Source organism: Chenopodium quinoa, unplaced genomic scaffold (genome assembly GCF_001683475.1).
Source record: "Chenopodium quinoa cultivar QQ74 unplaced genomic scaffold, ASM168347v1, whole genome shotgun sequence".
In the NCBI taxonomy this organism is placed as follows: domain Eukaryota; kingdom Viridiplantae; phylum Streptophyta; class Magnoliopsida; order Caryophyllales; family Amaranthaceae; genus Chenopodium; species Chenopodium quinoa.
In genome coordinates, this window is record NW_018743920.1 from 5418468 (window position 1) to 5442999 (window position 24532).

At 34.0% G+C, this 24532-nt stretch overlaps 2 protein-coding genes across 2 annotated transcripts; both read right to left on the reverse strand.

The window, feature by feature from the left end:
* Nucleotides 1-5714: 5714 nt before the first annotated feature.
* On the reverse strand, nucleotides 5715-15577 carry LOC110688110 (GBF-interacting protein 1-like). The gene is made up of 10 exons (XM_021864794.1): nucleotides 15150-15577; nucleotides 14189-14232; nucleotides 13421-13544; nucleotides 12381-12516; nucleotides 10892-11463; nucleotides 9214-9550; nucleotides 8745-8964; nucleotides 7602-7694; nucleotides 6698-7141; nucleotides 5715-6418 (listed from the first exon to the last, which is right to left on the reverse strand). The coding sequence occupies exons 1-10, from the start codon at nucleotides 15322-15324 to the stop codon at nucleotides 6086-6088; spliced, it is 2478 nt and encodes an 825-aa protein (XP_021720486.1). The 5' UTR covers nucleotides 15325-15577; the 3' UTR covers nucleotides 5715-6085.
* A 1796-nt stretch (nucleotides 15578-17373) lies between these two features.
* LOC110688111 (protein Brevis radix-like 2) lies at nucleotides 17374-22792 on the reverse strand. The gene is made up of 5 exons (XM_021864795.1): nucleotides 22006-22792; nucleotides 21496-21884; nucleotides 18843-18978; nucleotides 18247-18635; nucleotides 17374-17832 (listed from the first exon to the last, which is right to left on the reverse strand). Exons 1-5 carry the CDS (start codon nucleotides 22129-22131, stop codon nucleotides 17754-17756), a joined length of 1119 nt encoding a protein of 372 aa, XP_021720487.1. The 5' UTR covers nucleotides 22132-22792; the 3' UTR covers nucleotides 17374-17753.
* Nucleotides 22793-24532: the final 1740 nt, after the last annotated feature.

Here is a 24532-nt window from a genome sequence, read left to right on the forward strand (position 1 = left end):
CAATTGTAATACCCCCGCATACCATATTTTGTATTATTCTTCTCTCGTGTCTAGGCTTAATTATCATAATAATTCGTTGTGTTGACTATGCACTACGATCCACAACCCAGGCCAATACACATAGTGAGTGTCAAGTGTTGGATCACGTGTCTAGCGCTTTTCCGGTGTCATGCCTTTTTAGGCGGGCCTGACTCGGTCCATCTTTTCCTAGGTGTATACAAGCAACAAAGTATTTTTACATCACATGTAAGAGTATCTACAAAAGAACCATTCATCATGATAAAGGACACAAGAAGTACTACTTGATGTCTTAGCTTCTAATATACTCCCTCTGTCTCATAATATAATTCTTGTTTTTTTTATTTTGGATATTCAAAATGTTGTTCCTATTTCTATTTTTGAATAGTATATAAAGACCATTATACCCTCATTTTTTTTACTTCATTCATTGTACTTCCTACATTACCCTTGAATTTTACACATACTTGTACTTTTTTCCACTTCCTCTCTCTAACTTTTGTCTATAATTGTCTTTTTCACTTTTATTAATGTACTTTATCTATTTTCTCCTCCTATTTCTTAAATACCGTGACAAAACACAAACAAGAACTATATTATGGAACTGGAGGAAGTACTTGGAATTTGTCTTAGTATATTCCCATCTTTCATACTAGGAGCTCCCTAGCTAACTTTGTAGTACTTGCATAATTAAGTGTTGTACGAATTAGCTTAATATGAACTAATCTTAGCCTTTTCAACAAGAAAGAGATCGAGATTTATTAGTAAGAAAAAGGCTAATATAAGAACTAAGTATAGTATTCCAAATTAGGATAGTAATTAATTAGTTAAAATCCACTTTAATTAGTTGGATGATCCTTTGTGTGCGCATGTGCATGTTAAAAAGAGAGTAAGAATTTTTTTGTGTATGTTTTGGTGGGCTACTCTTAATATGCATAACAATGATTGCACTCGTGGCTATTCCACCTTTATTAGAGAGAAAAAGAAAAAAGATAGGATCCCTTGTATGTTTAATTTAGGTACAAGAATATTTAATTATTTTTTAATTAAAAAGTAAGATTTGATTTTTCATGTTGATTGATTGATTTAATTAAGCAAAGGATTAGAACAAATCAAAAAAGTGGACCAATATGTATAATTGAGAATTATTTTATTGTACTATTACTTTAAAAAATTATTATGTAATATAGTTTTCATGCTTCTTCTATTCTTTTCCCCCCTTCCTTCAATTCGTCCCTTCAAATTCACGTTATATATAATGATAACAACTTTCCATAAATTCATTTAAAAATATATTTAATGTAAATATATTGTTTAGTATGTACTTTAGACTAAATAATCGTCTTTATTTGGTTTGAGGAATAATACGAAGAGACCTCTTTGCTTCCTTTTCTAGTTATTCTTGTTTCATAGCTAATTTTATTAGCATGCTAGATATTTTAACAAAATTATATATACCCCTTGAATTTCAATTCCCTATCTATATCCTTTTTAGGTTTGGTGATCTGATTACAATACTAATAATCATACGTCATTTTTGTGTATAGGTTGCATCGGGGAGAATTCTGTGAACTAAATATATGGATCGGATATATATCAAATTATCAAAATTAACGAAGATTTAGGTTTTCAAATTTAATTGGGTGTTAGAAATTGGTAGATCCGCTCTTGCCTCTTATATCCATAACTTGTAGGTAGCTTTGATTGCCTATGAATGATGATTTATAACTGTTTTTAGGACCTAGTAACATACACAAATTTGGGTCAAAGAAAGTTACTTGACGTAGCACTAACATCAACAAAATTAATCATGATTAGACTTTAATTAGCACAAAAAAAGTTGGCATTCTTTGAAGATTAATAAATCTCTACTATTGCATTTCTAAAGATTGAATAGCTAGTGAAGCTAGAGGTAGTTCTAGGCTACTATATACTCTAGGGCACCAACTAAATCATAGCTAGCTTGGTACCCTTGTTTAAAGCATAATGCATGCTAGGTCATTCACAAATAGTCTAGTACAAGCATGAAGTATTTATATGATCGTTGTTGACATGTGTCCTTATTGTTTTAGAGGCTTTAATTTGCACCATATTATAAATTACGATTAACTAGGTAGTAAAAGTAAGATAATTTAAGCATGTAATTAAATTTTGAGATTCCCTTGAGATCGTGATTCGTGAGGTGACTTGAAAAATGACTAGATTCCATTCAAATCGTGGAAATTTAATGGCCACTATGGAAGCAAACCCACTAAGCTAAGCTAACGAAAGTAGTCTTTCAAGGTTTTTTTGCAAATTCAAAAGTTCTTGATTATCAATTCGAAATTGGTTACCAACTTGCCATTGATGGTCTAATTCAAACAAGATATATATCATCGTCAAATTTAGGCAAAAGTATGATTTTGTAGTAGTTTTAAATCTTGTAACCATACTTCAAAGCTGTAAATGTGAAAATGTTTGATGGTGAACTACTTCATCTGTACATCCAAACCACGAAATATGTAATTCCTTTATTTCATTTTTGTGTATTAGACTAATTACAAATATAAAAATTAAAAATTAAAAATTAAAAATCGAGTTCTCGCTCTAGCATATTGACTTATATTATTTTTCAACAGAATTTCCTTATTAATTAATCACGTGATTGAGTGTTCCTTAAAGAAGTAAAAGGCACCTCACTCATCATCTATTAAAGCTCTTGCATACACACATGTACATAATCTTAAAATCACCCATAAAATTCAAAAGTAGAAATACTTAACAAAAAAAAAAAAGCGAACTTTTTATTAAACTAGATAAGTAGCACGTAAAAAGTAAGTATAACTCGAAAATCACCTAGCTTGATTCATACTAATCAACTCGTAAGTTAATTCGTTAATCGATCCATTATTATTATGCAAATTAATGCCCTTCAATTATATCCTATATATGATGCGACGTAACTAAATGCAAGGTACTCGTGCATTAAGCTACCTCGCAACCTAAGCTACGATATTATATTAATGGCTGCCAATTAAGTATGCGTAATAAGGTGCAAATAAAAGTTCCCTAATTTAATTTGATTGGTTTAATTAAGGGTCTAATTTAAATTTGTTACCCACTTGATGTTATACCACACCCACCTAAATAATTAAAGACTTAATGTCCATGTCTTTCATCATTTCTTCCTTAGAATAATGCATGTTCATCATCTTATCAATTATAAGTTTATAACTAGATTAATCCTTTTTTAGTTGGAGAATTGAATCTTGGAAGGTGGATTGATTACTCAACCTCTTGTTAATAGTTCTTAGATTTATTGAAATGATTACTAGTTTGTGATCCTTTTTGATTAATTACTGTGTAAATCTATAAGATGATTGGACCTTTTGTGGTAGTAGGGACTGGGGGCAATATGTGAAATTTGATAATAAGTAACCTCCTTCTCTTATATTTTGCCCCATTACAATTAAATATATGGGTCAAACTTTTAAAACTTTAACCATGAATTATTGTTAATCTATATATGATAATATATTCATGTGAAATCTTGTTAGAATCGTCTCATTATATATTTTTTTAATATCAGATTTCATATTTTTTTACGCGTATATAAATGGAGATATATTCACTTGAAGACGCATCTTGAAAACCGTGAAAAATCAAATGAAGTATTTCCTTGATTATTTGTTGCCAAGTAACAAAAAAGAATTTGCGCTACAACACAATCAATCACTAGAGAGCTCCTCACTTCGTTGAAGCCCAAACTATTAATGGTAAAAGAGGTGAAAGTAATCGATCTGACATTTATAGTGGATTTTTAATCCGACAACCTTAACCTCGAAATAATCAGTGAAACAAAGCTAACCCTAAATTTAACACTCCTTATTTTAAGACAAAATAAGCATGACATTTCATGTAATAAACCCTCAAGTTAATTTTATTTTCCTCTAAATGAACAATCAATGTCGTTGTTATTCACATGTCAAAAGAGATTTCGAAAAGAAAAAAGTAGCTCCCAAAGAGTCCAAAGGTTCACCCACCCGATCCACATGAGCCCAAAAAGTAGAGCTTAATTAAGAGGTTATTAATGTAAAAAAACTCAAAAGGGTCACCCACCCACCCGATTTCACTTTCTTAAGATTGGCCCATATTCTCGTGTGGCACGTGAACCACTAATCCTTTTGTTATAACTCACACGTGGAGATGCTCTTGGAGTTGAGCCTTTAAGAGATTTTGACTCATAAACTTGTTCATGTATGTATCTCCTACCAATATTAAGATCATCCCACAACATCACCTTATTAATTATACACTTATGTCATGAATATGACTTTACATCTTTTGTTGGATTAAGATTGATTTTTGTTTTTTCACTTTTTCCTTCTAATAAATTGACTAAATCATCACATTTGACTTTACAGTATCTTGATTTCGATAATTGTAACCATTGAAACAACACAAATACCTCAACAAATGCATCTCCACCTCATGCATTTAAAGCATACTCCGTATTTGTTATTGTTATAAGAATCAACTTGGAAATAGTTTTACAACTCTCATCTAGAAATAATATTGTTTAAGTACCACTCTCAAAATTTGTCACATTCATGTATAAAACAAGAACCCTAAAATTTGTGCAACAATATATTACCTATGGCTATCAATTCTTAGACCCAATAATAGGTAATTAAATTTTTTTTATTTTGATATTCTTGGGACTCCTTAAGAAAATACTATTCAAAGGAGTATTCAATATCCAACATAACGACAACAGTGTTCGCATAAGAAACGGACCACACACAATTAAGCAAATGTTAAGGTGGCAACACTATTCCTTGCCTGTAATTGTTTGCAACACTTTGATTTGTTCCTCTCATTGTCTCTAACCTCTTCATATTATTAATATTAATACATTGCTTCAAAAATGATAATTTATTGCTCCATATTTAGGAAAATAACAACTCATAATACTATGGTCCATATTGTGAAGGTATACCATACTAATCAGCATCTTTGTATTATAAATGAATAAAGGTCTTAGGATTTGTACAACGTACATTCAATTCGCAAACGCATACCCCTTGGTACAAGAAAATTGAAGACAAAAATGACCCTATTCGTTAACAAAAGATAAACCTTCACATTGATCTCCAAATCAATAAGAACTTGTAATTCTGAACTAATAACACTGGTTCAAAAAATACGAACCCTGCACACATTTAAGGGTTTTACATGTACCCACTCGATTAACTATAAATGCGCGCAAGCACGGGTTTATCTGTTCAATAGGGGTGAATTGTGAATACAACAATCTCGACAAGAGTGGTACGAAACATACGACGGAGTACTCCATAGTCTATGGTCCATACGGGTAAATGTGAATATGAGAATAAAGGAATAAAGAGAGTTAAAGCGAAGTATACCCTAGTGAAATTGAGGGAACATATAATTTTGGATCAAAAAGCAAAAAAAAAAGGAAGCAAAGTTTAAGAGACAAAAACTGTTCCTCGGGATCAACAAAGAACTGCCGCATCTTTTGCCGGTTATTTACCTCTTTACATCTTTCACGGTTTCCCTATGATAAAGCCGAAACAACCCAGCTTTATTCCCCATCAACATTAAAAGACTGCTACTACAAATTAAAGGACCAGATAAACTGCTTTTTACTCTCTTAACTATTCACCTTCATAATACACCTGAAAAGATTTCTCTCGTCATTCAAACCAATCTACTTATACAGGTTACAAAAGATATCTTCAAGAGGACAGAGCAAAGTTCTGTTAGAGCAATATAATAACAAGCGAGAAAATGAAATCGTTAATATGAACTTGTACGATAACCTAATGTTCACGCTAAGGATCTGAAAGAACAACATCAATTGTATGATGTTCAAAAAGGGCTATGTTAGATTATATTACGTTCACGAGAACCAACAGCATTAGAGAGAGGAGAGGACGAGACAGCTGAACACCACATTCTATTTAATAAAATTGATAAGAGTTGGGGGTCATAATAACAAGAAAATTTGGAACCTGTACCTAATTATCCATCCCTGACATTAACAAGCATGGAATGGATTAGCTTCTTAGAAATTTGTCGTCCAGTTGTGATGACTGATTTGAGGCTGCTGATAACCCCCAACCTGTGCACCAGGAGCTGTTGGAGCAACTCCAACTCCAATATTGCCACCGCCCAGATGATGGGCATTGGGCATTGCAGTCGGCTGAGGAGGATACATCCCGGGAAATTGCATTTGAGAAGATTGCGCTACACCTGCTCCATTGAAAGAAGCATGACCTGTGTGGGACTGTAAGTAAGCAGCAGGATGAGTTGCCTGCCCCTGCATGTTATAATATGGAGTAGATTGCATCCCAGGATGATCCCTGTGATTCTGAATCCAAACTTCAGAAGTTTCAGCCTGAAATGATAAAATAATGAAAGATAAGGGCAGAAAGTAAGGTACCAGATGTTTTTTTTGGTAGCCATCTTGTCTGAAGACTCTGAACATAAAATGGTCACAATTTTTGTCCAAGTAATAGTGAAAAAAGCACACTTAAATGCATCAGAAAGATAATCCACAAATACCATACAAGGTAATGTACAACTGTAGAAGACCCACACCGAGAGCAATATGTACTTGTGAAGAAGAAATATTAAAAGTTCATACTTCATGTTAAGAGGATACAAATCACGATACCTGTGGATTTGGCACGTAAAGGTTGTTATCTTTATATTTCATGCGCGATGAATCATCAAGACCTGTAGGTCCACCAACAACTCCTGGAGCATTCATGGCATATCCAGAGGGGTTAGCCAGATTGCCAAAGCCTGTAGGACTGACTGCAGGAAAAGGTTTGAATTGTTGAACCCCATACTTAAGGCTGTTTGCAGGAATATGGGAACTGCCACCGGGCATCAAGACATAACTGCTTCCATTTGAAAGGTGGGGATAGCCAGGGTTGCCAGAAAACCCAGGGACCATTGGTGGAACATAGAGTGGAGGAAGATACTGCCGATATGGCATGACATTAGCATAATGCGAAAGATGAACTTGCGGATACATCTGAGCCATAGGTGCCTGCTGCTGCATCATTCCTACAGAAGATGACGGAACACTGTTGGCAGTGTGTGATGGTAAAGCCTGTTGATACAAGCAGATAGATTTAGATACTGACTGAACAAAATCGAACTCAAAGATCCCAATTTCAAGCAGATTATCTAATAAACATGATACGTTCTCAGCAGTCAGCACAACATCAAAAAGAGCTGCGAAGATATAGCAAAGAGAAAGCATTTCCTTTTACTGATGATTTAAAGTATTCAATTTCTTCAATATGGCCCTGTTATGGTATTTGATAACTCATTCAATCATGAGGAAGCATAATGCTTTCTCATCTTTGCAGAGAAGAACAAGAATCCAACTCCTCACCCTAAGAGCCCCACCCCAGAGCTGTCAGCCCCCCCAACCCAAAAACTAACCCATACAGTGTTTCAAAAAAACATTATCAACCATATGCCAAATATGTCCATGACAATCATATTACACAAATGACATTTGTATCACTACTTTTATTTGTAAATGAATTGCAAACAAAAACTACCTCCTGAGGAGAGGGTAGACCAGATCCACGTACAGCATCATCAATAGAAGGTCTAAAATATGACATATCGTAAACAGGTTGCTGATCATATGCCTGCAGACAAACACAAAGCACACTGAGTAAAGCCATTAATTTCAAACACATCTTTCCATATGAAACACAAAGCTTGTAAGTCTAACCATGAACATCAAATTTATTCAGATGACCATCAAACTTATTCAGATGACTATCAATCATACTCAGGTCCTTACATAAGCAGTTTATTAGAAAATTGAAGGACTATTCTACATGGTTAATCCATCTAGTACAGCCTCTCACATTGTACTGATTCCACATATTGCATCCACTCAAGTTGACTTTTGCCAAAGCAACATTAAGCTTTAAAAGAGCTCTAGTCAAACCCATAACCTGTGTTTCGTGGACTTGTCTAGCCTAAGTAGATGAGTTATCTAAACTTAAGCCGAAGTGCCCAGCTCAAAACCCAAATAGATCACTTTAACAGACCTTCAAACATTACCCTACAGATGAAAATATAATAAAGAGAGTGAAGGGAAACAAGTAGCCTTGATTCAGAACAAGGAAACCCATTAATTTACTACACCAGAGAAGATAACACAAGCTCCGACTGTCACAAAAAAAAAAAAAAAAATGACAGCTGCTGAGAAAGAGCCACAAATTCTTCGTCCTTAATATGGCAAATTTCATGACCAACTGATCGATCTAAGGATTTTTCCTAAAGCCCCAGCTCTAAGAAGTATCAATTTTACAGTCATTTAGATGTCAGTGTGCATTGTTTAGAGACAATTTTGAGGTATACAACATAAACTCTGTCAATGACCTAAGACATGATGACAGATAGCAGAAGTAATCTCTAGAATGAGAATTAAAATTCATTCAATTCATCCTTGCAAACTGGTCAGAGGTCTATGTTTATCTCTGATATTATGGACAAAATAAAAAGCATTCATTCCCTGCCTCGCTATAAAACTGAAATGTAGAATTATATAAATATTCCACCAGCAAGGCTACTAAAAAGTAGCATTTGTCCAAAAGCATGTGAACAGGATTGTCTTGTCAAAGGAAATCAAATAAGAAAAATCAAGGTAACAGCCACTTAATTATAATAAAATAAAATAAACTTACGGAAAAATTAGGCAATTCTGTAGAATCCTGGTGCTGGTGGGACCTTGAAGCTGTCAAAGATGAGCTGTTGTGAACCAAACCCATATCACTATAATCTTCTGCATTGGAAATACCAGAGGCATCCTTTTTGTCAGGCGACTGGTTTTCAGATGATGCCCTCGATGGACTACTAGAACCAGAATTTCGAATTTGACCATCAGCAGAACTTATCTGCTGGTTGCTGCAATGCAGAGAAGAAAAGACATGCTACTAAGTTCATATATCACAGGTAAAGTAGTAATGTGCAATAACACTAAAACAATTGACTTTTACAGGTCATGAGAAGCAGGATTTACTGCCAAAATAATAGTTTGGGGAGCTCAATACAAGACTTGCCTCAGATTCAGGGTCTAATTTTGAGTGTCAAAGCATAAAAAAAATTCCACTAATACATCTTAGTAAAAATAATAAGCCAAATAATTCAACCAACCTAGAAGATGCCTCAGGTGTCTCCTCAACTCCATCAACTGCTTGAGTTGTGGAAACAGAGTTCTCTGCAATATCTGATTCCAGACCAAAAGTTCCAAAAGTCAGCCTACATCGGTCATTCTCGGGAACCCGAATGTGTTGAGCGATTATGACATTTTGACTCTCCTGAATGTTTACTTGAGAGAGCTTATCTTGCAACAGCTCCACTTTGTTCTCAACATTCTTGGAATTATCAGCCAGATGCAAGACAGATTTCACAGGTGATCCAATCACACCCGGACTTGACACACTAGACTTCTGGGTTGACTTGGGCTTCCATTCTTTACCAGGCAAAGCACCTAAAGAACAATTCAATATCAAAATTCAAAACAACGTATATTCAACTCAATTGAAAACACAGGCCTGTATCTAATAACTTGAAAAGGAAATAATACTCTGCAAAAATTAGATAGACTGAAATAATCTAGTGGGACTAGAACATTATACACCACAACATAAATATATATACATCTGAATTTTTGGGGCTACTTCTCCACAAACCTTTGAGTTGTCTCACCAATTGGCAGTCCTTACCAACTTCCTGTACTAGATTCAGGTACAAGAATCCTTTAGTTGAAAGTCAAGTTTGAGTGTTCTAATAATTAGGCAAGTATTGCTTCAGCATAGTAGTGACAGGATAATCCTGTGTCCTTCAATTCACAATAGTCTTTCAGCTTACCTAGCATCCTCTGTCATTTGTCAGTTTGTGACTTTGTGACAAATAAGGGGCAGTTAAGGCTTGATTTCAGTACTTAAGTCACTGAATCAAGATTAGGTTTCATTCAAAAAGAACAAATGATAGAAAGTTCAATTTCCACAGATAAGTGATCTAATTTTCCAAAATCCTGATTCATTAGATTTGGATGTTGTAATTAATAAAAGCATTACTGCGTTATCCTACTACTCAAAAAAAAAAGCATCCTTTTATAATGAAAAGCGCTAGTACTCATTTTCATACTCAGTTACAAGTATCAACATATATCTTCTATTCTATTAGTCGCCAATATCACAATATCCAAAACTCCAATGAAAAGTTAAAGATTTGAGCATGCACAACATTAATTCCCAGCATCTGGCAGTGACATGGCAAAGCGGAATCGACTATTTTAGCTTCATAGCAAGAATGCCATATCAAAAATAAATATTAAGCTCTTTATTTTAAAAAAAAAGAAATATTAAGCTAAAGAACTCTGTGAGAAACTAGGAATAGATTATTTTAAAAGGCAGAACTGCTGAACAAATTCCAAATTTAACGCCAAACGGAGTACTTCTGCCAGCTCTCTGCTTGTGAGTTCAAAGACAAGACATGCAGCTAGGTTTCACCAGAATAGGCTCCATAAGTTTTTCAATGTTCAATGGGTTTACTTACTATCCCTCTGTTTTTGAATGCCCTAACAATTGCAGCAGTATCAGGTCAACTAGATCATTTTGGGAGGTATAATGAAAGAAAGCTTCTTTAAGAATTAGTTCTTTTGGTGATTATTTAAAATTATGGTTTTGCAATGAATGATAAAAGTATATGAAAAAGCAACTGGTTATAAGAAAGATGAGATTAAATTTTATCTGTTAGCTAGATAAGACTTAAGATATCATGCCACAACATTGGAATTTCAAGGCTAAGCACAAAGTGGAATACATACCTTTCTGATGAGAAACAGATTGTTGATGCAATCTATTACTGAAGTGAGTGTTTGACCTGCTTCCAGTGGAGCTAACAACTGCAGATTCCACAGCAGTAGCATGAGTTTGGTCATGTCCAGAAACAGCATTGATCGGCTGGAATGGTTCGGCTGTGGATGAACTTCCCACAACTGAATTAGTATTAGAGATACTTTGCTGAGAAGACAACTTCGAGCTATTATCTGAAGATTGTCGACGACTGCCAACAACTCCAACTTCACGCCTAATAGCACCAATAGCCGCAGAAGATCTAGAATCGGGCGATGGAACATGCACAGGATCTGAAGCAGAAGCATAAACACCTACAGTATTGGAAGATACAGTACTACCAGCTTGGGAGTGCGAATCGTTTGGCCTCGTCACTGTAACTTGTGACTCAGAATTTTTTACAGCTGATTTCTTCTCAAAAGGCCCAATTCGAGACTCCGAATTTAAGTCTCGGGCTATTTTAGGCCGAAAATCACGCACCCTGTTGGAAGTTTGAAAAGAGCGCCCACTTGAGTGTCTTTGATAGTTAGGCACTGCGGATGAACTGCCATATCATGAAAAGTGATGCAGCTCAGAAAACAGAAAAGCAAAGAAGACGGAACAAAGAGAGGAACATCCTAAGAATATTTACATAAGCTGGCATTCAACAATCATCTTGTGAATATAATTGAATACTACTTCCTCCGTTTCTCAATTGATGCATCCTTTGTATATGGCACACAAACCGATAAAAGGTAGAGAGTGGAGTGATTCACATAAATGCCCATGTGCTAACCATTAAGGGCTTAAGTACTAAAGGTAGAGTTTCGACCCCACCTAAAGTTGAGGGTAAGCACATAAAATTTTCACTAAGGAGATAGATGCATCTATTGTGAAACATCCCATAAAGGAATAAGCTGCGTCAATTCAGAGACAGAGGTAGTATAAAAAATTAATACTGCACATCATCTAACATGTTTCATGACTTCAAATAAGAGCTTATAACTTTTGCAAAACAACATAATGATGTCATTAATATACTTCGTATAGATACAACTTATATTATAATTATGTTTATATGGAGGCACATAGGCTAGATTGTAATTGAACTCCAACCTCAAGTTGTGTAACAATACTATTAGCCGCTAGAGAATCTTCATTCCTATACATGAAACATCCATGATAGAAAGCCCACCCCGTAAGGAAGAGATTTGGATAAGGTCATAAAATTCCAATATAGGTACAGAACGTATAGCAATTATAGCATGCACCAGATTTCAATATGTATAAAACAAACAAGCCAAAGTAAAGAAAAAATTATGATGGCAGTACACTGATAATGGGTCTTCAGAGTAAAATTCACACAACAATTATAATACTGCATAATACTACCACCTAACAGAAGTAGAAAAGCAGAGAAAAATCAGAGAGCTGCCATAACAGCCCAATTAAACGAATTATGGATGAGACAGTGGAAGATACCTTTTCTCAGAAACATTGTTACTACGCTGACCATTGGGAAATGATGAAACTTGAGTTGAAGCCTTGCCATCTCTATCAGAATTCTGATTTACCCTGTTGTCTCTTACAACACGAAACTCCCGACTTACTCCAGCATCTAGAATAGAAATTATTATCAATAACATTAAATTACAACAAAGTAACTCTTGCCATAGATATACTCTCCAGTCCTAAAAACAATTGTTCTGTTTGAAAGTTTATATAAAATATGGAGTACAGTTAATAAGCGGAATGTAATCAATGGCGTGCCAACATAGTGGATACCTGGAAATTTGTTTAGGTGTTTAAGTATTTTACAATGAAAAAAATGGTGGATAAAAAATTTAAAAAAAAGGTAGTAATTATTGTGGGATGAATGGAGTATTAGGTTCATGTTCAGCTTTGTCAAACCAATCAGATGATTCTGCTGAGTAATTATTTTTAAATAATATTCCAATATTTGTTACCACTGTCAGAATCAATCCTAATAACATAAAATAAATCACAAAGCACAATCTATGTAACAATTAGGGCATGAAACAAATCAAACTCTAAACTTTTCACTTCTTGTTTATTGTAATTACTCATCAAATACCTACCACAATTGTTGGAAAGGTGGGTAAATATGTGGGCCACACATCTATCCCCCGGTACTTTCCCAGAATCACACTAAAACAATGTAATGGAAAAAAAAAAAAAAAGTCTGCATGCAATTTTAACACTACTTGGAGGATGACAATCACAATTTTAATAGAATTCAAAATTTTAACTCAAATCAGAATCACCTTTAACTGAAAAAATCAATCTGCTCGAATCAACATTCATATTTATCAAATAAAAGATGCATAATCTATTCAAGATTAATATTTTACTACAACACTGAGATCATTATTACTAGCATCCAAAAATACAAACAGAGTCCAAATGGTTTCTATTAGTATTAAACAGGACACAGACTGAAAAATAAACAATATAGAGAAGAACAATAGACTGGCTAGCCAAAATTTCAAATTTCCAATTACCATTTACAGGATTCCTTCTGTAGCCACCTCTGTGAACATTACGATTAGAACCATAAAATTTCAACCCTTGACCTGTATGTTCAGTCCGCTTCCTTGGCTCAACATGACCATTGTAACCTGCATTCTGGGAAATAATACCACATATTTAGTATCAGATTCTAAGTAATAAGTATTAATTTAAACCCAATAAACAGCACACAAAAAGACCTTGACAATCAATCCTAGACAATAACATAAATTTATATAATTGAAAATAAAAATGACCATACATGAGACCAAGGGTTACAAAAAGGCATTCTCAAAACATTAAGTCAAAACTACAATTGAAATTTAAGATTACCGTGTATTTGACACAAATTGAACGGACGGAAATGTATATATGCCTTTTATTCTATTGACCAGTATTTCCAGTTCAAAATGACAATCTATAGCACACATACACAAAGCCACATCCAGAGGACAGCACATAACAGTATATACTTGAATAAGTCACAAGCTCAACCTAAAATACTCAAAACAGCAGAAGCCCAAAGTCACAACCAGGTAAAAGGAGCATAGTCCTTACATGTTACATGCCCTGCTCAAAGACAAAATAACAGTTTGCATACAAGGAATTTACAAAGAAACCCAAGCAAAGAGTATACATATATCAAAAGAAAACAATTTAAGGGTAACAACTTGCAGCAGCAACAATTTGAACACAAATAATTTATTTGCTGAATCACAAAATAAATAATACACATTTATGATAGGAATCACAAAAATTACCTCTTTCTTCTTCTCTCGTCTCCTTATCACTTCATGAAAGGGATCTGCCAGGTGAAAATCAATAGATTAAGACTGTGTAAGAGTGTGAATTTGATCACTGTTAACATGTTAGATCAGCAATCGACAAACTATCTACTAACAAACTAAAGCTCACCAACAACAAAATTAGAAGGCTTATACAGTCCAGATAATCGTTTACCCCAATCAACCTACATTTTGAAGCAGAATCTTAAATGTTGCATAAACATGCATATCATTAAACCAAAATTCTCCTCAAAACTGCCACTAGTCTTGCAATAATGAGAAACGATACCAAAAAATTCAGAAACACTATAGTCTAAACCCTCACCAGACTCTCTACGATACTTGAATTATTCGAACTAATTCAGGGCATCTTGTGAAATCCATAGATTATATGTCACTAGTATTGCATTATCTCCACACACAGAGAGTCCCATTTTAAAACTAGAGTGTCACATAATAATGCCTTATATCAACTCAAAAATCACAATGCCTTATATCAACTCACAAATCTAGCCCTAAGAGTAAGAAAATAACGGCGTCACATTCGACAAAAGTTGTTTCATTCCTCGTAAATCTCAGTCTGCTCCCCTTTGAGTAGAGAAGGGGCATTATTTTTCTACCTTCTCGTTCCAAGCTTCGAAAAGCACAGGGTAAAAACAAAAAAAGAGAAACACAATAAGCACACACAGTTATACAGTACAACAATCATCAAAAACTTAAAAGATTTCATAAAATATAAGCTTAAAACTACAAAAACTTCATGATTACACCCACTAATTAAGCACCTTTTTAACATGCACTTCAAATTAGCTACTGAAGCAGTAAAACCCCAGTTCCCAAACCCTTAAATTTCAAAACAATCAAAAACCCCAGAAAAACCCAGAAATGGGCAGCAAAATTAACATCAAAAAACCCAAAAACATCAAAGAAAATATACCTTGGTTCAATAATTTTTGAGCAGTTTCATTAGGGTCCATATTACTTTCTTTGAGAGTGTTGTAAATTTCAGAATCAGAGTGATTACCCACAATTTCTTTGATCGATTGAATGGTTTTCTCCACATTAGCAGAAACAATTGCAGTCCCACCTTCAGTCTTCAACATAGTAACCATATTTTTTCTGATTAAAACAGAAGGACAAAAACAAAAAAAAAAAAAACACGCAGAAAAAAAGAAAAATCCCCAAATATAAAAAATTAAGCCCTAAATTTACGTACAACGAAGATGAAGAGTCAAAAACCCTGAGAAAAGAAAGAGATAAAAGAGGGTTTTAGGGTTTGCATTAGATGAAAGAGAAGGCGGAAGGAGAAGAAGGGGAATGAAGAGAGAGAGAAAAAGAGGGAGAGGGAAGTTTTTTTTGGGGGAGAGTAGGAGGAGAGAGAAACTGTTTTTTTAAGGGTTTTGAAATTATTTTTGGCTTCATTTTAGGATGTCATTTTTTTTCAAAAACTTTTTTTATTTTTTATTTTTTCAAAAAAAATTTATTAATTTGGAATTTTTTTTTTTTTTTCAAGTTTTTACTTTGGGTTGCTGGGTTGGATTTGGAAGTGTTTGGGCTTTAAAATAAGGTTTGGGTTTTTTTTTTTTTTTTTATTTATTGATTTTTATTTTTATATTTATTTTTTGCTATTTTGAGTCAACTGGAGTACTGGAGTACTAAACTACTAATTCATAATTTTGTGGGTGGAACTTGGAAGCTTGCTACTATGTTTAGCTCTTTTTTCTTATGGTCATTTCCCACATTAAAAGTATGATTTGAGAGGCTTTTAAAGTTATAATGAATGGATTGGTTAATGATATATTGGTGATGCTTTTGGTCAATAATTTTATTAAAGTTGTGAATAGGGTAATAGTGAGTAGATGTTATAGATATAAAAGGGATTCTTTTTTAGCAATAATTCTAATGCGGAGTAGATAATATGAATCTGACCTTTATACATAGTATATATTTTGATTTTTGACCTTGTAACATTACAAGATACACGGTAAAACAAAAGGGTATATCAATATGGGGTTAAACAAACTAGTTCATTATTGGTTGATCAAATAACCTAAGCTTGAAGTGAATATGTTGTTTTGGTCAAATGGAAGCAAAATAGTACTTCGTACATAAATAAATTACTATGAAGATGAAACTTGCCCTTGAGTAAGTAATTCGGAGCAAATGGTTTAGTGAAAGCAATGCTAATTGGTATGAGTTGATCTTGGAATGGTTTAAATTGGAGTACTCAATAAGTCAATATGAATTGAGATTCTATTATTCTTGACTATCTTAATAAGTAAACTAGACTTTAAAAGAGTAATTATTTTAAGGACTTTATTTTGCATGTTGACAAGTTAGAAAGCCTTTAAACGGCAACAAGAATGATGAGGAGCTCTACCTTCTTAAAGAACTCATGGTATTTCGTGAAATATTATGCTATAGTAACAATACTCCATAGAAAAGTTGGTTAACATGTTACACCAATTACAACCAATAAAGGTTGTTACCAAATATAAAAACCGTGAGGGTTGAGATCTGGTTAGACCAGGGTCCTCCTTACCAATAAAAAAAAAAAAAAAATGTTATACCAAATATAAGCCTAACTATTGAGTTACACAATACAACTCTCTACTAGTCAACGTAAAATCCAAAGAAAATTATCAAAGTATTGCTCGTCATTCATTAAGTTTGCTCCAAAAACATTTGCCAAATTGTGTTTGTTGACAAGTTGTGCTTTTACAGAAAGGAGACAGACATTCCTATCAATCAGAGATGTTCATATGTCCCTTACATTTCGTGTAATGGGGGGCGTTCAAAATTTCTAGAGTCAATTTCAACGAAGACTTGAACATGGACGACTTATACACATTATGATGAATGTCAATCACTAGATTAGATTTTGATAAACGTAAACTATACTCAGATAAAATATAAAATAAAATAAAATAAAATAATTCATACTTATCATTGTCAATAATCTCTTAATAGCATTATTTAATCCATATAATAGGATGATCAATTGTTATTTTGATCCTAAGTACTTATAATCATTTATTTATATCACACACTTATAATCATGTATCCTAAGATGAATATTAAAGCTTGTTGAAAGTTTTGAAACAAGCTAGTTTGGAACAAATTTTTAAGCCGAAACAAGGAGAATAATTACAGGATGATGGCTAAGGAACGACGTACACTAAGTATTGGAAGACTATTCAGACAATTTCTCTTAGTACAAGTAGTAGTAGTTTCTGTGAATCTACTTCAGGTTTTTACAAGTCACTTCATACCAAAGTATTTTTTTTGTAAGTATCACCGAGCTCAGCTCATGAACATCTTCCTACCTAATGCTCCAACCAAACTTTAACTACATGGAAAATTCTATATTTAGAAATCTATATATAAACTGAAGGTAAAACTGAAACTTTTTGTTGTATGTGTGTTCAATATTCGTCATCATGGTCATTCTGCTTTGTTAACTAAACCCTTGTACAGCTACTGGAAGATACGGAAAAATAAGTCTCTAACAGGGACTCAGCAAGTTAGGTGTCAGCCGAGATCACAAGTACTGTTCCTGGATCCTGGCCTTGTTCTCTTCCCACCACACTCTGGCATGCATTTCACCAAATCTCTCGCGACTGCATCAGGAATCAAAATGCATCAAATCAGTGCATCATACAAACAATGGTGTTATGGTGTAAGACCCTAAATAAATCCAATGCCAATAGTCATGGAAATTAAGATTAATGGTCAAGATGCTAAGGCAAGGAAGAGGGTTATATAAGTTCTCCTTCCCTTTTCTCGTGAATGACATCAGTAAACCTCTTAATTAAAAACTTGATCCTTTTTTCCAGGCTCTTTGCCATTATATAATTTTTGAACTTTAAGAGACCAGGATCCATGAGAATGTTGGTAGGTAGTTTCGTACTTGGTAATGATAAATCAAATTAGCTTTTGTCTTTATGGTAGTTCAGAATTTTGAATGAGATTCATGGTCCTTGGAATATAATGAAACTTGAGAAAATTAATACCACTTCACTAATTAAGCTCACCTGAATCTAACACGTCGAAGCTCCCGAGAGCCATTAGGCAATGCTCTGATAGTGATGTAGACCCCAGGTTCATCCTGCTCAACCCATTCAGTCTCAACATCGCTGGCATTGCTGACAGAAAGTTCACCCGAGTGGTCTACCTCTCTTGATAAGCTACTCCTAGCAGAAGCATCAACTGATGATGTCTCTGTTTTTGAAGCACTAATGTTAGATAGTTTAGGAGTTGAAGCAAGTCCATATGACTCATAGTATTGGCGAGCTCCATGCTGATCAAGTGAATCTGTAGAGGAATATGCCAGTCCTGTTGGACGGTGGAAGTTCCGAGGCAAACGTTCTTTGCTCAAAGGTGGTGTTGCCGGACTGCCCTGTGCAGATTCAATCTTGGAGCTCTGCAATAATGTCAAAAGATCAAAGACATCAAAATGATGATCATCATTACGTAGCCCAGACAGGATCTTAGCTATGTCATAAAAGACAGCATGAAACCAGTTACATACAGTGAGCCAAATACAAACATGCCTTTTCTACTGTGTCTCAATCCTTTCTCCTAACAATAAAAGTTAACTGTGGCAAAGGTACAAGTAACAAGATCTCACCTCATCTTCAGACCTGGAGGGGGTTGCTGAGGGTACAGCTTGTTGATTGAATTTTTGAACATTATATAGTTCCATCACCTTGTCATAGTTCTCCGCCCACCATCTTTGAGCTTGCCACTTGTTAAAAAGCTCACGGCTGAAAAGGCATTATAAAAAATGGCATGAAGAAACAAAGACAGTGATTTTAACAAACATAAGACAACAGCATTCTTAGTAAGTGTGTCAAGAAGCAAAAGAAAAAATAGCTTATATCTGAGTTTTCATTTGTTGAAAAGCTCAAGGCAAAAAGACAACTAAGCAGAGTGGCGAGAATAGAAACATCAGATTAAGTACTGTAATCAGGGAGTGTTACGTGGCAACTAATCAAAAGGTCATTGAGTAGTATTTCTCCTCTAACACAACAGGCTCAACCACTGACATTCATAGGGAGCACTCATGAAGTCAAGTGGACAACCACATCTGCAAGCAATTCATCATAAACACCTTCCTTTGCTGGTTGAACAACCAGTACAGATTTCATCTTAGAAGAAAATACGACATCTTGTCTATGTTCCAACTCTTCTAAGGGTCCATTGAGCCAAATGAACATGGATATACCATATTCTCAGACATCTGTGTGCACTTTAGTAAATTCATGTGATTGATAAGATATTATTTGGCTTCTTAACTATTATTTGCCTTCATACTCAGCTGAACAAAGAGAACCAGTTCAAAACTTATGTATAGTGGAAAATTAGAAAAACACAACTTTGCCATCAATAAAAATAGATAATGGAATTCCTTCAAAAGACAAAGTCGACCATTTTTTTTTAAATTCTTAGTTCCATACAATACTGTTTTGCTTATGATCACAAGTGTTGTATATTCTGCCACAAATCTATAAGGCAAAACAAAATGAGGTTAAAGTTGTCGCTTCCAGGGAAATTATCATCACGATTCATGAAAGACATACAACAACAAACTAATCAGCCAAAAAAAAAAAAAAAAAAAAATGTTTATTTACAACTTCACGTATGTTGCTACTTGGATGTGTAGGCAACACTAGTTCCTCACAATCAAGTTACATATCTAGTGGCTAACGGGATTCCACAAAAAAAAATTAAAAAAAAAAAAGAAAAAGAAAAAGAAAATGCAAGTTTTAAATCTAAACCAACGGGAATTGTTCACCTGCACATTTTGATTCTCTAAAGAATGTTTCAGAAAAATTGTTAGTACATATGAGGTACTATACAAAAGCAATATACTATAACAATCTAATCTTTTCCAGTAGGGGAAAAAAAAAAAAAAAAACTCAATCATCTCATTGACTTAGTGAAACTTCTAGTTGGCATGGATGATTAAGCAAAGCATATTGTAACATATAAGCCTCTATAGCACTAGCTGTAGGTCATTACACTCTTTTATATGCTTTGAGCATTAGCAATTCATTTCACAAGCACATTTTTGCTGGAGACACGCAATGTTTAATCCCTCCAATCAACAATAATAACATTACATCTAGGAAAAAGTCAAATATCTGCAGAAAAGCTATCAAATTACCATAGTACAAGCACAGTAATTTTCTGCCAATGACTAGGAGCTTATTTTCCATGACCAAAAAAAAGAAAAAAGATGTGCATAAGAGTGATGAGGGAAACTAAGAAAAAAAAAAAGTTTAGAGTGAAAAGTGCATGGTCCATAATTAATAAAATGCAATCATTCTAGGTAGCACTTTAACAACATGTTAAAATCCACTTATGGCTTAATAAAAAGGCCCACAAACGCCCTGGTTTTGTGGTTAAAATTAAGCACCATCTCCCACATCCAATAACATAACTATTGCAGAACCCACTGCCTAATGGATATTATTAACCAAGAGAATGCAAACATATGATGAGACCACATGTTTCCTAATCAATATACTAGACACTGGATTCCAGTGTCTCAGCCACTTCTATTATACCAGTGACATGGAGGAGCAAGGAGCAAAATCTGTTGACCAACCAAGGCCATGAAATAACGATCACAAATTGCACCTATAAATAAACTCAAGAATCAAATGAAGGGGCAACCCATAAGTTCTGCATCAAAAACAGTAACAACTCTCGAATAATCCACCAAACCCAATTAGTTACATCACTGTCAATGACCTTTAATTGAAACAATCATTATCTTTATCTTGAAGGGTCAATGATTCAACAAGTAGCCAATACTAAACCTGATTAATGGTTCCAAAATTGACTCCCAAATCTAGCAATTCCATGATCCACAAGTATATTGACAGCTTAAAGTCGGGAAATAAAAGATTTATTGCATAGTCCAGAACCATCATATAACATTATAACCATCGATACCCATCTAACTACAAAGTGACAGGTCAAATCACAGCATAACCCACATTCATACGAACTACAGTACTCAGTAATAAATTAGACAAAACATAGTTTAGCACATAATGCAAGTCAATAGAAATATAATACTCCAACTAAAATCACCATCATAAAAACAGACAAAACCCATTTCACTTCAATTATCCAGTTATCAACCCACCAAATAACAAATCAAAATCAAACAAACATCAACGACAACAACAAAGCCTTAGTCCCGAAATGATTTAAAGTCAGCTAACATGAAATCGAAACAACCACAATAACAAAATTAAAACATTTTATACCTAAACCGAATTCGCTTGAGATCATTACCACCTTGAGGCATAGAAACAAAAGTAATAAGAACACCAGGCTCCACTTGGGCAACCCACTCCTTAGGCTCATCCTCCTCCATAAACACCACTGATTCCGACCTCCCACTTACTGAAACCGGCGTCGCCTCGCCACTGGAAAGCCCCATTCCCATTCCCATTCCCTTAACCCTCCCTCCCAATTCCTTCCCCCAATTCTTCACCGTTGATTCCCCCCTTTGATACCCACAATGAAATCTCCCTGAAGAAACAGACCCACCAATTGATTCCTCATAACTCTTCCTGTTATTCTCTCTCCTACTTCCTGCACACGGCTTACAGTTCTTGTACGCCCCTGATGCCTTCAATGCCATCCCCTTAATCTGCCATTTTTATCAAATTTGATTTTATCAACATCAAATTAAAACTAACCAATTAAAATTGCTAAATAAATGGGTACATTAAATTGAATATAAAAAATGTATTTATGAATTCATCACTTACTTGAGTAGTGAGGGTTTTAATGGGTTGCTTTTTACTGGGTGTTGCAACAACATCTTCTTCTTCATCTTGTGGAGGAGCAAGAGATCCGCCATTTAAATGCTTTGTGCACGCTATACAAGTCAACATCTGGGTAATTTTTTTTAGATGAAGCTCACAACAATGGCGGACAGAAAAAATTAATCCAACCCTTTTCGAATTAAAATGCAACTGTACTAAGAAGGAAAGAAAAAAGTTGGATAAGATTTTAATTTTTTTTATTTTTTATTTTTTTTTTTTGGTTTTTACAAAGGATTAGTCACATCGAAGTTGTTGGGATTTTGAAGAGAGAGAAAAAAAGATGGGAAAATTTGCAGAAACGTGGTTTACGCTTTCATTCACCACCTTCCCGCCGCCATTAATGGCGTGAATCAGATCGGAAGAAACTCCATTAATGGCGTAAATTCAAATAGAATGAGAAATCTGGTAAATTTGTTGTAAAGTGAAAGAGAAGGAGAGTGTGGGAATGGAGTTGAGTTGAGATTCCCTAGAAAAAAAATGGACACTTTTTTCTCTCTCTTCCGTGAGAAGAGGAGAGAGAAAGAGGGATGAAATATGGAGATTTGAGAGGAATTGCTTGCTGCCAAAGTGCTGAATTGAAGCAAGTTGAAGGAGGTACTATACTACTAGAAGTCTACAACTAGTACTGCTGTAATATCTTGGTCTTTGTGGCACTATTGGTTTGATTATACAAGTAATTTAAAGTTTTATGCTTTTTTCACGGGATTTTTAATTAGTTTTACTTGAGATTAGTAGTGATTAACGGCAACTTGCAATGTTTCAAGAGATGGAATGACCGAATTCTGTATATGTCATATTGGTATAAAAAAAAAATTACAGTAACCTTTTTATATGGTAATAAAATCAAGATGAATGTTGACAAGAATTACTAAGTGGGTTCTACACTTCTATTTGGCTATTTTCGGCCATTTCAAAATTTGAGTATAAACTCCATTAAGTCACGAAAACTAAAAATTATGCTGACGTCAATTTTATTTCTCAATCCACTCAAACGATGTAAATCATCAGTAGAATCGTTGTGCGGTAAAATCGGTAGAATCGATGGAACGGACCGATTCAGGGATTCTATACCGATTCTAACGATTCCACCCCTACAAAAAGTCTGATTTTCCGAAATCCATAACTTTTGATTGCAAAGTCGGAATTGGGCTTATAATATATCGTTGGAAAGCACTTGAGGTCTACTTTCTAATAGAATTAGTCTTGTACCCATATCATTTATATATTTTATGTTATAGCCTAAAGAGAATAAGGATGTCATAGTTGAGCCTAACTTTAGTCAATGATCTGACTTATATATATATTATTCAATATAAATCATAATTAAGCTTATGAAACATCAATTTAAATAACTTTTAAAATTTTATTTAACCATTTAAATTTTTTGGGCAAAAGAATATATTATGAGTCGTATGCACTCAACTTTGGGCATATAAAAAACACTGTTATAACATATTAACATGAGTTTGTTGTACTTGTTATTCTTTAGTGTTCTGTTTGAAATGAACTAACTTGACACTTAGTATTCTATTATCATTAAATTTTTATTAGGGGAAACAGTTTTTGGAGTTAACAAACGTTATTTTTTTTTCTTCATAATTTAACAACAGTTGTCTCGTACTCCCGTGATTAAGAATGTGTACCAATATCCTGACTTCGTAGTGTAATATTTGAGTTATGCGCGTGCGGAATTACCCTAAAACTATTTTATGTTTTATGTTTGTATAATCGATATTATGTTATCAGAAATATATATATTATTATCATTCTCATTGCTTGAAAATTATGTATATAGTCATTAGTTACATTTTGAAGCCCCAATTTTTTAAATTTTATAGAATCGTACAATTCTACGATTTGATTCTACCCCACTCACCGATGCGAGGTAGAATCCCGATTCTGATAACTATGATTGACTCTGTCGTTGATTTGAGAATTTGTGTGATACTTCGTATTTAGATGCAAAATACTTCATATGTAATTGCATTAAATAGATTGAATATTTCTTTGGTCAATGAAAATCATGATTATGTTAACAATGATTTGTAAGCAATAAGCCAATTTTTTTTCTCCTTTAACAATGGAGTTAGATCTATTAATGTTATCCAACCTTAAATCATTTAAACACTAATGTTTTGTTGTCATATAGAAGTTGTAAAACTTTATTCAATGAGTGTTTTGTAATGTTAAATCAATGAGTGTTTTGTAATATTAATATATATGAATGGAAAACAGTGAACTTTGAATTATAAGTCATGAGTATCATGCAAATAAATAATATTTATTTTTCATTCTTTTTTTGTTTGATTAAAGCATTTTTTCAGGTTTTAAAGGACTAGATGAAATTGTTTGCCAATTATGAATATTTGAGTTTTTGTATTTGTCTTAAACTTTGGTTAAAAGGAAATGTATCAAAATTTCATGAAAAACTACGTAATTTCATATTGTATCGACTCTCGACCTCATGCCA